The sequence below is a fragment of the Trifolium pratense genome, linkage group LG6 (assembly GCF_020283565.1).
Source record: "Trifolium pratense cultivar HEN17-A07 linkage group LG6, ARS_RC_1.1, whole genome shotgun sequence".
In the NCBI taxonomy this organism is placed as follows: Eukaryota; Viridiplantae; Streptophyta; class Magnoliopsida; order Fabales; family Fabaceae; genus Trifolium; species Trifolium pratense.
In genome coordinates this window covers 8,175,266-8,192,179 of record NC_060064.1, presented here as the reverse complement: position 1 = coordinate 8,192,179, position 16,914 = coordinate 8,175,266, and the positions used below count along the sequence as shown (strand labels likewise).

Sequence of the window (16,914 nt, the reverse complement as noted above, 5' to 3'; positions counted from 1 at the left end):
AGACAATGACACCTTTTTCTCTACTTGATAAGTATGAAGTTTAAGAATAATTTTTTTTAAGCATATCAATTTCTCAATTCCACATTTTTCCAATTCATTCTATAGTATAGTCATTCGAGGAGTTTCTATTATTTTATCAGTGTATTTGTTAAATATCACATGAAAAATTAGACAAATAAAAAAATAATGAGTAAAAAAATAGAGTACAACATTTATTTATAAATAATAGTAAAAAAACATTTATAAGCATGATTTAAATCCAATAAAAAATAATATGAACAACAATTCTTTTTTAATAAGTAAACATATGATTAAAAAAATGACAATAAAATATAAAAAATATAAATAAATACTTAAAACTCTAAGAAATGATATTATAGATACTTTCTGCGTCCCAAAATATAAGCAAAAATTGATCAACTAAAGTGAATAAAAGTGAAATTAAACATTTGAAACATTTAAAAATTAGTCCAAGTTTCTTAGAAAAATGACCAATTTATCTAGACGATATATTTCACCATTCGAAATTATAAGTTTTTTTCTCAACTTATAAAGGAAAAACCATTTTTTTAGTTAATATCTAAAGATGACAACTATTTGAAATTGTACAATTATTTTAATTTTAATTTATTTTTTTTGGAAAAATTATTTTCCTTTAATTAGAATTAGAATTATTTGAATCGATTTTTTTTATTGAATTGAATTATTTTTGTATTAGAATTATTTGAATTGAATATTTCCTTTTTAAATAGAAAAATTAATGTCATGTATTTTTTCTGACGCAACTATAATGTCATCTATTAGAATATTAAGAATAAAAAAATATTGTTGAACATTTTTTAAACGAAGCAAAAATCTAAACATTGAATACTGTTCAAAATAATTTATAAGAATAAAATATTTCTATATATATTTATAATTTAGCATTGATTATTAAAGGAAACTCTTAAATCTATATCAAAAAATGTAAAAGTTCTAGTTAAATGACACGTAGGCTGTGAAAGCGTCATTGAATGACATGTAGGATGATTTTTTGAGAAGTTTTGAGAGACCGCCACATATGAAGTTTATCATGAGAGAGAAACTCTCAAACATATAAATAATAGATTAAAAATTTATTATTCTTGTAACAAAAAATATATTATTTTATTGTACAAAATTATATTAGTATGAAATTAAATCTGGTGGAGAGTGATTTTCTGCTTCCTGTGTTTTTTCTCCCACCCCCGTAGAAATTATGAAAATTATTATTCTATTGTACAAAATTATATTAGTATGGAATTGAACAGGGTGGAGAGTGAATTCCCGCTTCTCGTGTTTTCTCTGTCATCCCCGTAGAAATTACGAAAAAAGAATTAGGGTCTTGTATTAATATATAAATATAAATATAAGTCTCACGTAAATTACCAAAAAATTATGCATTAATATATGTGTATAAATATGGACCCTCGTATAAATTACAAAAAAGAAAAAGACACTCATATTAATATAAGTGTAAAGATAAGTCTCAGTAAAAATTACAAAAACATAGGTATCTCGTATTAATTATATGTGTATGATAAATATAGGTTCCCATAGAAAGAAAAATAAAATAGGTCATCTGTCTCGTTTTAATAAACCTCGTATTAACACATACGAAACAATATAACTCCGTAAAAATTATAAAATATAACCCCTTTCGCCTCTTATACTGCCTAGTATGCTCTAATCTAGGCCTTTCATTTTTTTTTCTCTTCAGTTATATTCCTTTTTTTATTTGTAGACATTCAACCATTGAATTACCAAAAGGAGAGAGGGCTGAACAATAATAGCATGACAGGATCCAATTTTGTGATCTTTCACCCTCCGTTCCCAACAATATTGGTATTTGTTTCCCCGTCCCCATAGAAATTATTAGAAAAACAGCGTCTTATACTGATATATGAATATAAATATAAGTTTCATGTAAATAAAAATAAATAAATTGGTACTTGTATAAATATATGAGTATAAATATTGACCAAGTGTAAATTAAAAAAAATAAAAGCACACACGTATTAATATGAGTGTAACTATAAGTTCAATAAAAATTATAAAAAAAATAGGTCTCCCGTATTAATATGAGTAGAAATATAGGTTCTCATAGAAAGTAAAAAAAAAATACTCGTATTAATATATAGGTTCTTGTAGAAAAAAAAAACTCTCAGTCCCGTATTAAAACATCCGGATAAATATATTCTCGTAGAATATCACATACAATTTGGTTCGATGAGAATGTTTACTCTAAAATAGACCAAATACATTAAACACTTTATGAACCAAAAAAGTAAATTTTTTCTTATAAAAAGACCGGAAAAAGTAATCTAGGTAAAATGATCATATACAATTTGGTTCGATGAGAATTTTTTCATATAAAATGATCTAGGTTTGTCAAAAAAAAAATGATCTAGGTAAATAAATAATATAAACTTTTTTACATGCAATTTAATTACTCCCTCCATTTTTATTTAAGTGTCAGGTTATGAATAGTAACACTAATTAAGAAAGTAGATTTTTTATTTCTTATCTTCCTATTATACCCTAATTAGTGTTTACAATGTAAGTAATATTTATTCTGAAACAGATATAATATATTTTAAAATATTTAAGTCATAAAATACAATGTAAAATTTTGTTTAAAATAATCATATAAACGTTTTTATGCCAATTATTAAAAATTTATTTATTTTTGACTAAATAAAAAAAAACTTAGTCTATAGTATCTAGTCCACCGTACATATCAATTTGGTTTGGGGGTCTATTTGCAATAATGTAAATTAACTGACAATAAAACTTAAGAAAATTCCAATTTTTTTTTTACTATAAGAAAATTCCAAATTGAAAATACTGATTATTGTCAAATAAGTAGAGGAACTTCAACTTGAAAATTTGATTTAATGATAATTGTCATATTGTCAAATAAAATTTCAATTGACTTTATATGAATTAATATGGCACACGAATTAATGCTCATTGAAAATGTGTGAGAGAATGATATGTGAGCAAATACTTGCAGTAAAACATGGATTTATATATTTTCTTGAGAAGAAACACTTAAACGTATAATATATAGATATAGATAGGGATAAAAACACTTACATAAGAAATGAGGATTACTGTTTTTCTCATGAGTTTTTGAGATTGAATCTCAAACTATAAAAATTGGCTTATAATTAAGATCCATACCATAATTTTATTGCTCAAAAACATATTCTATATATTTTCTTTTACTAAGAAACCAACTTTATTATAGTATAAAAAAAGATCAACTTTAAAATAATTTATTTTTGGTTGGTTCAAATAAATCCTCGTATAACATTATAATATTTTCGTCAAAAATATTTTCTAATATTGCATTCAAATGATATAAATTACAAAATACAATTTGTATAAACAAAAAAAATTATAAACTACAATCATTGAACCTAAAACTACAAATCGACTATATAGTAGACATAATGAAATCAAATACTGAAATCTGGCGTTGAAGTTGTTATTGCATGAAAAATTATCCTTGTAATTGTTCCATCTAAAATCACGATTATGCCCCCAGGATAATGAATCAATATGGATTTAACGCTTAAAAGATCACCTGCGGAATCACATGAAAAAGAAAATTAGAGATCATGAGATCAAATATAAAAGAAAATTCAAAAGAAAAAAAAAAAAGAAAAGAAAGAATCAATGATCGATGATAAGACATTGTCAACTTTGTAATCAGTTGTAGACCGTTACGCGAAAGAAATCATTTCTAGTACTATTATTCTCAAGATAACAAAGTATCAAAGAGAAAGAAGAAGAAAAAAAAAATAGAAGGCAAGGAAGAATTTTGAAAATTAACCATGATTCAAAAAATTGTGCGTAAAGTGTGAAACTCAAAAGTACTATTTATAGACAAAAATATTAAATAATCAAAATAATTATAAATATTCCCTTAAATTATGCATGTAGCAACTGAACAAAATTTGTGCATTAATTCTTGAATTTATACTTTTGAATTTGGAATTTTGAATTAGAAACAAAATCATACAAATTTAAAGCCACGATTTGTGTGTTAATGACCATATATTTGACTTTTTGTATACACACACATTAATGACAGTAAACAATTTTATTAAAAAATTCGTTTGTCAATTATCATGATTTGTTTGTTAATTATTTCCTTAAAAAATCTTATATTTTTTTTGTTGAATAATAAAAAAATTCTACACAACAACTTTATTTAAAATAAAAAACTGTATAAATATATTTAATTTTTCGAAATATAATTTATTTTTGTGTATATGGAGAGCATGCATTACTTCTTAACATGTATTATATAATAACATTTAGAATAAAATATCTTTATATTATTTTAGCGTATATGGAGCATGTATTATATTTTAACATGTATCATATAATAACATTGAGAATAAAATATCTTTATATTATTGTACATAGATTATATAATAATATTGATGATAAAGTATATTTTTCAAAATTGGGATTTGGGTTTTAAAACAATTCTATATTAAAAAAATAAAAAATAACACAATAAGCCTTGAAAGGTAATATAAATATAAAATTGTATTATAAAGTTGTATTGTTATAATATATTTCTATTTAATTGTATTATAAAATATTTATATTTTTCAACTAAATATTTTGATAGTCAATCATAATTAATTATGATTTTTCAATTTATAATTTATTTCTATTTTGCATTTCCTTTTTGAATTTCTATGAAAATTGAGTAGAATAACCATGAAAGGTTAAGAGCATGACAAATCATCCTTCAAAGAATAAGAGAATGCCACGCGTGTATTGAGGAACTGTGAGCTTGACATCTAAGAATTTGATATGGAGAGAGAAACTCGCAAACTAATAAATAATAGATTTTATAATTTATTATTGGATATGTAATGTAGTTATTTTATTTTTTTTACCAAATATAATTTTTTACTGTACAAAGATTATCCTTAGCTTGAAACCAAAAATAATATTGTATCCTTAGCTTCAACCCGTCCGTTGCACGGGTTTGATTAGAATGTTTTAAAAAAAAGTTGCGTTTTATAATAAATTGTATTGAAAATGATAATTTTTTTAGATGTGTTGAATTATTCTTCGATTATAAAAGTGACTTTTAAAATATATTTAATTTTTTTTCTCCATTCAAGTGAATCTATAATATAGATAGATAGATAGATAGATAGATAGATAAAAATTGTTTTACACACAGACAATGTGTCATTCAAGTGTATATAGAAATTAATAGAAGTGCATTCGATTAGTGTATTATATTAAAAATTTGTTTTATTAATCTTATTTTTTTTGGGTTTGATTTATATATCTTCAAATTAGTGTAATTTTTATTTTAATGTATTTTTTGTTTTTATGAAAATATAGTGGATCATTTTAATACATTCTCTATATCTATCATTCTTTGTATCTCTCTATCTTTATCTTAATTATACTTCAATCTCATTATTATTTTATATGAAAAAATGGTTGATACTTGTCATGACCTTTAATTTATAAGAATAAGATGACATGTTAATTAATCATAAATTATTTTGAAGTATTAATTTTTTTATACTTTAAAGAGACTTTTTATATTAGACTAAATATTCAAAGAACTTTCGAAACAACTTTGCATGCATGTGTAGTGTAAATAGTATTTTATAGGGTTATTAAATATATTTTTAATCCTCTAAATATATTTCAAATTAAAGTCAAAACACTATTAAAATGAAAGATGTAATCTTCATATCAAAGTCGCAATATTACCAAAACATTTCATTGTCATTCTGCTTGAATAAATTTGTCATATCGCTGATCAAACAAAACGATGAGATTATGAGTTTGCTAATCATGCGAAAAGATACTGCACTAAAAATGAATATCTTATTTATTTTAATTTTGATCGGTTTGATATTATTTTGGCAGCTTACGGTTCACATCATGAATTCACATCGACTTATCATAAAGAAAAAAACTTTGTCATAAAGACATACTATAGTATAGTCTACTAATATATTTTTAAGAATCGACATTGACTTATATCCACTATCCTCTCTATGTTTCTCGCATTTTCTCTCTCAATTCTCTATATCTTTATCTTAATTATATTTCAATCTCTTTATTAATAATAATAATAATAATAATAATTTATTATTATTATTATATAAAAAATATAGACACTTGTCTTTGACCTTTATAAACTCAATTAGTATTTTTAGGTAAATATAGTGTTTTTATTTGACAATACAAAAAATAGATATTTAAAGAGCTTTGAAATCAATTTTGTCAAATTTTATATTTGAGCTAGACTTCAAAAGAACATTTTTAATAAAAGAATATATTTTTTAAAAGAGAAAATAAATCATATATGTTCTAATATTCTTCAGATAAATAAGGAATTTTATCTTAAACCTCTAGCATTTATAATCCTCAATTCATAATATCTTTTTCTTTTTTCCTTATGAATTTGATAAAATAAAAATAAAAAACACAAAATGAATAAATATGGCTAATGATGTCAAATTAATATAAAGAATATATAAGGGCAGAGTTATCCTTTCAATTATACTAATAAGTAATCACCACTAACTCTTCTTTTCCCTCAATTAATTGGTAACAATCATTTGTTATTCTTAAACATTGTCTCTTTCATTTCTACTTCATTTTTTCCTATCATTATATTATAATATATTTCGTTTACCGAAATGAAAATTCTCTTTCTACAATTGCATTTGCATGTCCGTAAAGGTTAGTTATTATATAAAAATGTAGTTGTATTTACATTAAAAATTAAAATTTTATTTTATAATTTGCCCAATTTTTATATAATAGAGTAACTTTAATTAGTTCCTACCATGCCATAATAACCAATGAAGAGCCAAGACATAAGACAGACATGAAAGAGAGGGAAAAACTACAACACATAATTGAAAATGCATCACCGAAGAGTTATTTAGAGGAAATGGTAAAGACCCAAAATCCAAAATTTGTACCACAAACATGTAGTAGCCTTGTATGAAATCATATAGTTATATACACAACAGTTAAGGATAGAAAAAAAAGTATTTCAAAGGTTGGTATAATAAAGTTATTTTTAAATTTAATAGGAAAATTAATTAAAATTGTAACTGTCCAACTATTGTAAATTAAAATTTTACATGAATACAATGAGTGAGTAAATAACCATAATTAAGAAATAAGAGTTAAGAAATATAGAAAAAATAGTATTGCAAAGGTTGGTGTGAGAAAGTTATCTTTTAAAAATCCATCTCTACATAAGGCTAAATATTTTTAAGATAGATTTCAACCTCATTAGTTAGACCAAAAGTGGCTTCTCTACACGGATTAGTTTGACAAAAAGTATGTTAGTACCACATATACTAAAGCTCTCAATGACAATATTTATTGTTGACATAGATGTTTGGTCTATACCATCAAAAACAATAGAATGAGATCTTGTCATAACCGTATAAACTTCACATCATATTTAACACGAATTTCTCAAAAAGCATCTGTTAAAAAGTCAGTACCACAAATATACTTTATAAAAATTGATTTTAAATTCGGTACCACACTTACTAAAGCTCCCAATGGCTATATTTCATGTTAACAATAGATATATAATTTATACCTTCATAAGAAACAATAGAATAAGATCATTACAAATGTATAAAAATATTATGTTACAAATTAAAATTCTAAGTAAATTATATCTCTTCAACATCTCAAGAACTAAAAACATAAATTACAAAAAGGAAAAAGAGAAATAGTATATTATCTCTTCTGTCACCTTTCAAAGATGTTCACTAACGAAAAATGAGATACAGAGGCGCAATCTGGTGATCTGCAAACACAAAAAAAAGAGTCAAATCATTTTATTTTAAAATGTTATGCATCAAAACTAAAAGCAAAATTGCAAAAATAAAAAGAAATGGGTTTCAATGGAAGACATGTTTGGTCTATACCATCAAAAACAATAGAATGAGATCTTGTCATAACCGTATAAACTTCACATCATATTTAACATGTATTTCTCAAAAAGCATCTGTTAAAAAGTCAGTACCACAAATATACTTTACAAAAATTGATTTTAAATTCGGTACCACACTTACTAAAGCTCCCAATGACTATATTTCATGTTAACAATAGATATATAGTTTATACCTTCGTAAGAAACAATAGAATAAGATCATTACAAATGTATAAAAATATTATGTTACAAATTAAAATTCTAAGTAAATTATATCTCTTCAACATCTCAAGAACTAAAAACATAAATTACAAAAAGGAAAAAGAGAAATAGTATATTATCTCTTCTGTCACCTTTCAAAGATGTTCACTAACGAAAAATGAGATACAGAGAGCAAAATTGCAAAAATAAAAAGAAATGAGTTTCAATGGAAGACATGAAGGTGTTCTCTAATTATATGATCTTTCAAACCTTATAAGTTACATATATGAGGCAATTAGAGGAGCTAAACAATTACATAACTTTGACTCTAAAATGTATGTATATATCTTTAAATGTTTTGCGTGACATCTTTGATTGGCAACCTTGTTTCGTCCTACAGCTCATCAGCTTATGGCAACCTTGTTTCATCCTACTTCTTCATTGATTAGATTTAGCACCACACATGAAGTGAAAATTTGTGAAAAATCATTTCGTTCAATGCAAAGAAGGAAAAAAAGAGTATATACAATAACTTTAGTAGAAATGAAGAACAAAATAAATAACTTTAGAAATACCTTTTCATTGATTAACACCACAACTGAAGTAAAACATTATTTCTTTCAGCCTGAAAATGAAAAGGAAAAAAATGTGAGAGAGAAATCAATATACAACAATTTTAGTCCAAATGAACATAGTAGTTTCAATAGCACCATGGAAAGGTGGATGGTGGTGGCTATATACAGTGACAATGAATCTGAAAAATTGTGCATTAAATATTTTCATTTTGTAAGTTATATTTGGAGGAATGTTAAGAGATAGATCTAATTAGTGTAATTAAAGAGTTGGAGAGTGTTTTAAGTTTTTAAGTTCTAACAATCTTTTACTTTTATTTTTTTTAGAATTGAAGCAGTATTTTTTTTATGGGAAGGGATGCATAATAGACTAATGCATTAAAATATATTTGGATTGATTAGTGTAGGATAAAAATTCATTAAAATATTTAATTAGTGTAAAATTAATGCAATAAATTAAGAAAATGGGAAGAAGAATTTTAAAGGTCAAGAATGAAAAACGTGAAGAATTTTTCTATTTCAAAGAGTTATATAGTCTATATATTATTATATATTTAATGAATAATGAGAAAGTTAATTGAGGGTTATATTAGAAAGTACATATAAGCATGCAATGTAATGATATATGACACATAAGCATCAACTATTGCTTAGAAAAAAGAAAAAAAATGGGAAGCTTTGTTAGGCTGCCACATCAGCAAAAAAAAGTTTGCTTTACAATTATATATATATAATATATATAGAATATAGATAGATAGATAGATAGATTGTATCCACTGTTTGAGTAAAAGGTATTTTCAAAAGGGTCTTTCAGCCAATTTGACTACATAAATTTGTTAACAAAATAAAATAGAATAAATAACACATAAAATTTTAAAGAAAAGTAATATAATACGGAAAATGCTAACAGTCATTCAGTGGAATTGGATTACATGCAAGCGGTCGGACCGTATGCAGCCAACAATTTTGAATCGTCTGATTAAGATTAGACGGTTCAGACCTTAAGATAATTTTTTATTTTTGTTTATTATAAAATTTTGTGATGATATTTAGACCGTCCAATTTTACTTACTATACCATTTTCTGACTGCACATAATCCATATCCCCTTGAAACCCTAGCTAAGAAGATTAATAAATATAGTAAAATAGTCTTCGAACTCGTGTAATTTATTAATTCAAAATATAGAAAATATTGTTTTCAATACAAAACTGACCTCTTCTAGTTTTTGAACTAGCGGAAAGCCCGAAACACTAGTAAACATGACTCATATAATAAACAACTTAATTTCATTTCTCAAATTTTATAATATTTTAGTTTTAGAATTCAACTTTTTTTTAGTAGTTCATAAATTATTCTCACTAATGCTTTGACCTGTTTTGCTATAGTAAATTCATGTAAGACTAACAATTTTTAAAGGAATTAACTTTTACCACCTCTAATTTGTGAAAATTAATTTGCATGGCATAAGATTTACTTTTAGATGTGTGCATTTGAAGTCATATTGAAGGGAAGGGTGGGAATTTTTCCTCATATTTCTAAATTGAGCTAGGTTGGACCAAAATATGATTTTTTTTTTCATTCTATCAATTTTCTCGCACGCCCTACAAATTTATAAAAATATATCTATCCGCTATCTAAACTTAGTAGCTGATAACCCCCAAATACACTCTGCCAAAAAAAAATTATAATGTCCACTACTTAAGTAACAGACTTCATTTACAAAATTTATGAAAAATATCTCATTTTTATAACGTCTGCTACTTAAGTAGTCGTTCGGGAACCCACTTGGGTTGGTGCATTGGTATTGGCGCCAATTTGGGTAGGCTAATTTAGCTTCTTCAAAAAAAAAAAAATAGTCGTTCGGTACTTAAATAGTGGAATGATAAAAATGAAAATGCATATGGCACACGAAAAGTAGGTCGGGCGAAAAAAGATCTTCCAAAATATTCCATGCTTTAATTTGTTAGCCCAATAAATATTTTATATTGACAAATTGGGCTTGTCCCATTTTCACATCCTATTGACTTTGCAAGATCAAGAATGATTAGGTTAGGCATCGAGAGGCATAGGTTGACGGAGGTAGGTTGATTAGGTTTGGCAATTAAACCAAAGCATAAGTTAAAAGAGAGATAAAAGGAACAAACATTATTTATTTGTTTAGTTCAATTTAAATTGACCTATATATTTTGGGGTGAGATGAGTAGTTCAACTCGTTTGAGCTAAGAGTGAAAGAAGTTAAAGAGTAAAGGTTCAAGACAAAGTTAGACTCAATTCAAATTTTAAGATGGTATCAAAGTCCATTTCGGATTACCTACTATTTATATTCACACATCAAGCCAATAATGTTGAGTGTGAGAGGTGTATAGAAAAAATTAAGTCCGATGTCTTTAAAGATAAAATTTGAGTAAACATCCACTTTCGTCCCTGAAAGTGTCACTCGCTGTCATAGTAATCCCTGAATCAACAAAAAACATTTTATAGTCCCTGATTCGTACTTCCGTTAGTCAAAATAGTCCAAAACGTTAAATTGGTAATGATGTGTCCATTTTTTCTGCCACATCATATGCTTATTGGAATGTCCACATGGTCAGGGACTAAAATGATAACAAAACCTCTTTCATCTTAAAAAGAAGAACAAAGTTAATTTTTCATCTTCTTCCTCCATTCCAAGATTACCATCAATCATCTTACTTACAAAACACAATCTAAGACTAGTTATCCAAAAAAAACACACCAAAAATAAAACTAAATTACTTCTCAAAGTCAAGTTTTATTCTACTAATCACCTCTCAACAAATCATCTTAACATTCTCAAATCTCTTAAACATATCATGCTTCACAAACTCAATCAGATCCGTACGAACAACAAATTGCAAGTGAAAAAATCCATTTTTCCTGGTAATTGATGATGATTGTGATGGTTTCCAAAGTGCATGTAATAGTTCTTCAATTTTTTCATGGTATTTGTCATTGTTTGTAATTGATGATGATGATGATGATGATTGTGATGGTTTCCAAAGTGCATGTAATAGTTCTTCAATTTTTGAAGAGTTTTACACTAATTTGTAGTGTGTTGGGTGAAATCTAAGAAAAATGGGAAAATATTGGATTTTTCATATGTGGGGTTTGAGAAAAATTTCTTTTTTGTTGTGGATTTTTTTATGCTAGCACAATTGCACGGATAGGTGGATGAATACTCTTTACTCTCAACAACAATACAACTTATTAAAGTTGGAAACCCATAAACTCGTTTCATCTTTCACCCATTTTTTCATCCATTGAGTTCATCTTCATATGTTGTTTCCTCTACTTTTGGGTGTTCAAAGCAATCTTTAATGGTTTTAAAGAAGAAAGTTAAAGAGAGAGTGAATAAAGAAGATGAAGATTTGAGTTTGTTGACTTGTTCATAGAAGATTTGAGAATGTTAAAATGATCATTTTAGTCCCTCGCCATGTGGACATGCCACTAAGCATATGATGTGGCAGAAAAAATGGACAAATTAGCAGAGTTAACACCAATTTAACGTTTTGGACCATTTTGACTAACGGAAGTACGAATCAAGGACTATAAAATGTTATTTGCTGATTCAGGGACTACTATGACAGCGAGTGACACTTTCAGGGACGAAAGTGACTGTTTACTCGATAAAATTTTATTAGAATTTATAAACAGTGACATGACTTACATCACAAACATATTTTGTAAGGTAAAGTTAGAATTAATTTAATTTCTAAAAGTTATATACTATCAATGAGTCTTTATAAGAAAAACAAAAAAGTTGCTGAGAATTAGCTTAAGAGTCCGACAACAACAAATTAAATCTTCTAATGCTTTTCTATCGTGGACTTCTAGTTGAGTTCATAAAACCCTCCTTACACAGAAAAACCAGTAACAAGCGCTTTGCCCGAAACATCCGACGTTTAAACAACTTTTCTTGAGAAGCTTTCTTCGCTGCCTCAGGCGCGAGCGCGTTTGACACCATGCGCCCTGCATTTTAGGCGTAGCAAAATGGAGTAATATTCGTTGGTGCAAAATGTAGACAAAGGGACATGAGACATGAATCAGGGAAAGTAGCTGCAAAACCATCCTTCCCACCGTAATAATGAGAGCATAAAATAGCCAAACATATTACATGAATAACTATTACAGTCATATATGGTCGCAAAAAACAATGGAACAGTTTAATCTCCACTGTTTGGTACATTGTTGATACCCTACTTGTCGGGCCAACATGTCATATAGCAGCTTAATTGGTCCCTCTTCAGTTTCTCATGTGCTTATCTTCTTGCTGCCTTATCTACCATACTTGTAATCCTTACAACAAAATTCATTAACCACATCAACAGTTAGTTAGATGAGTATTTTCGTAGACCAATGTTACTCGATAATTTTTTAGTTGCAGGGATTGAATCCGAACATTCTTCATAATACTTCTTCAGTATCTCAATTCGTAACATTAGCTACACCTTCAAAGTTGTTAGATAAGATAACACTAGTGATGTTTTAAATTTGAACCAAATTCCTTTAAAATTTAACAATCACATGATCTTATCTGACTCTGAGATATTAGTAAGTACACTTGAATATTAAGCTTATGCAAAAACATTTCTATAAAAAAAGTTTATACAAATTAAAACAAAAATTCATCAACTAGCCCCTCCACATTTGATTCCAAAAAGAACTTTCTTAAACCTACCTTTTTTATTTGTGTAGGAGACAAAAAAAGAGTTAAAGGAGAGAGGGAAACAAATATTTGCACCACTTCTCTCTTTATTTATATTTTTATTACCATACAATTATTGGTCGACCAAATTGCAGTTGCGGTTATGCTGCAAATTTTTTTATTATGGAAAATTGCGGTTGAAATTACAGTTGTGATAGGTTGCGAAGAACTCAAAATCGTTAATATTACCGCTGCAATTGCGGTCCACAATTTAAAATGATGCTAGAGCTCATTCTTGTTTGATTTCTGAGGCCACGGTTTTAGCCCAAAACCGAAGATGTTTCTTCATATTATCAGCTGAACAAGTCTTAGGAACTTTCAAATTTAGTAATGGTGAATCAGGTCTCTTTATTAGCCATGCCTCTGATAAATATGGTCTCATGATATCTCTCTTTTCTTCTTCTTCATCTTCTTCATAAACTTCAACAATATCATCATCATTTTCTGTGCCATCATCCATTAGTTGTGATTGTGACTCTGATTGGAGCAAACAAAGTCTTTGCAAGCCAGGAACAACACTAATCATTCTTGGACTAATATATTCTTTCTTGAATTGAAAACCAAGATCCATAAAACCCTTCACTTCATCAAGTTCTAGTTCCCCAAATGGTCTGCAGCTCATGGATTTCTGCAGTTTACCTTGTTTTTTCGATTTTTTCCTACGGTTTCCGGTTGGTGGCAACAATGAACATGATGATTGTGAACAGCTCAAAAGACTCATTTTGTCCAATATTTCCTTGATTTCTTCTTTGTTATCAATTGAACAATCCTTGTAATAGTAAAAATAACAAAATAAACAAAAGAAGAAGAAAGCATAATCGTGACTTCATTGATAGTACTAAGTGTATGTTTGGTATCACGGTATGTGTGTCAGAAGCTACAAGCAACACTTTGCAGCTTCTGCAAAATCACGGTGGCTTACAGTGATTCTGACACACCTACCCTGGTACCAAACATAGGTTAAATGTTCTTTGAATTGTATATATACCTGAAGAGGTAAAGAGGTTATTGACTCTGATGAGACTTGTTTATGTGAAGAAAGTGATGATTCATCTGTTGAAGTTTCTTCATCTACTAGAGGTGGCAAAGAAAGAATAGAAGATGAGGTAGAAGAAGAAGATTCTGATATGGTAACATGTTTTTCAACTTTTGTAGCAAGTAGTAGTGTTGTTGGTTTTGAGAAAAGAATGATTTGATGATACCAAAGCCTATCCATTTCACCTATAATACTTAGAGAGTATTTGTCTGCCATTAAAAGAGATTTTGATTGAGTATGCAAAAACTAGAACTCAACACTTAGTGGTTCGATAGAGTAGAGTAATGATTTGTCGGTAGATGAATATTGTGGTGGTGTTGATGAAAAGAAAGAGAAGTGAGTGAAGGCAAATGAACATGAAAATGTTGGTGTGGGACACTAAGGTTGTGGTCACTTCACTATGTATGGACATAAGAAACGGGACATGAATGCTAAACTCCACATGTTCTAATGATAAAATGACTATTTTGTCGATGCTTCCATCAACATTATGTTGGTCCGAGTGGAACTGGACTCAGATTCCTTAAGCAAGGTTTCGAGTCTGAGCCTTCTGGTTGGCAGAAGACTGAAGAGATCTCACTAAAGATGATCAGTTATGTTTCTCAGCAAAGATTAATTATCAAAACCGACGATGGATATTCCGCATATAAAAAAAAAACTTTACATGTCTCCAAACCAGAATATGATGCTCTTTCTCTATGATTGTCAAAATCATATGCTAGATAAGTTAGTTCCATGGCTTTATCACAAGCAAATTAGAGTAAAGAATAAGGAAAGGACCTAAAATAAATTATTTGGCATCTGTAAAATCCAAAAAGTTTCTTTAAGTTTGTAAAAAGGAGAAAGTGTATAAAGATATCAAAATAAGGGTTATGTGAATGAATGGATCCAAATATGGACTAGGGTATCCTAACACTACAGTTGTCAAAGAGACAAAATAAGATTTGCAAGTTGGTTAAAATTCTCAATTGAAGTTAGGATATATCAATCAATTGGACAACAAGTGTACAGTTAAATACTTGCATGATTGGTTTTTCTCCTCAGACACCATTTATTAGTTATGGGCTTAATTAAATAATAATGACAAAAAGTAATGTTGTGCAATTTTTTCTTAGATATGTCATGTGCCAACTTATTGACCTTTGGAAGTTATTAAATAAGTTCAAGTAATCATCTATTTGAATTTGATGGAAATGGATTTCATTCAGTTATTACGTAGTAGATAATCTTATCTTTAACTACAAACTTAGTGATTTTTGGTATTTTTTAGTGGAGAAATATTTTATTTGTATATGATGTCGTTTGCTCCTCATCAACTATGAGATATAAATTGAATTATTATTTTTTTAAATTAAAACTATCCTCCACGCGTAACTATAGAGACGAATCATTTTGAGGTAACTAAAATTCATTTAAGAGATTATTCTCTTTTAACAAATATTTTTTCCTACGCACCGGCCATATGTTGAATACAAGACCAAATGGTTAAGGGACTTAAGTATCCCCATCAACTATGAGATGTAAATTAAATTTTAGAGTCCGGTGAATATTTTTCTAATGGAATAAGGGTTGGTTATTGTTTGGATGATAATATACCTTATTTTCTTATGCAGCTGTATACAGTATTTTTTTTTACTATTTCAGTATCACAAGTCAATTGAAAGATCATAGATATAGAAAAGTTAAAGTGATTTAGTCTGATGTAATAGGAAGTATTCATATCCTCCAAATGAATGTGACATTCAATAGAATCAAATAATCAACACTTTTTTTCTGCTTTGAAGTTCCAACTCTTGTTACTCCTCTAGATTTGGCATTTCAGCTGGAACAACACTACATTTACAGTGTATTCCTTTACAAGTTATTCTTGCTTTATGTTAGACACTAATCTACAAATAGTAAGTATTTTCACGTGCAACTACGATGACTAATCCATCAAAATAATTGAAATCCAAATAATTGGAGATCCAAATATTTATTATTCGTTTCATTAAACAAAATATATTTATTACTCATATAATACCATATTAATAATGAGTAAAAAAATTTACAACCGCTCTTTCAGTCTTAAATTTTTCTCGATTCTTTTGAGCTTTAGAGATTGAACTCGCCTAATTTTACTTTTTTACCATAAACTTACTTAAACTTTTATCCATCCAAAAAAAAAATTATATTAGAAATATATCTTCTTTTTTATCCTAAATACTTTTTTGTAGAAATATTTTTTGGTACAATATATTTTTATTTTGATGTATAAATAAATTAAAACAGAAACTGAGCTTTGGTCAAATTGATTCTGTGCATGACAGCAACAACAAATAGGGCATTTGGTCTAGTGGTATGATTCTCGCTTAGGGTGCGAGAGGTCCCGAGTTCAATTCTCGGAATGCCCC

The 16,914-nt window shown here is 27.6% G+C and overlaps 1 protein-coding gene and 1 non-coding gene across 2 annotated transcripts; one reads left to right on the top strand and one right to left on the bottom strand.

The window, feature by feature from the left end:
• Positions 1–13,486: 13,486 nt before the first annotated feature.
• LOC123892938 lies at positions 13,487–15,134 on the bottom strand. Its single transcript, XM_045942838.1, has 2 exons — positions 14,474–15,134; positions 13,487–14,254 (listed from the first exon to the last, which is right to left on the bottom strand). The coding sequence occupies exons 1-2, from the start codon at positions 14,735–14,737 to the stop codon at positions 13,715–13,717; spliced, it is 804 nt and encodes a 267-aa protein (XP_045798794.1). The 5' UTR covers positions 14,738–15,134; the 3' UTR covers positions 13,487–13,714.
• A 1,708-nt stretch (positions 15,135–16,842) lies between these two features.
• Positions 16,843–16,914, top strand: TRNAP-AGG. Its single transcript has one exon. It is a non-coding gene; the product is annotated as a tRNA-Pro (tRNA).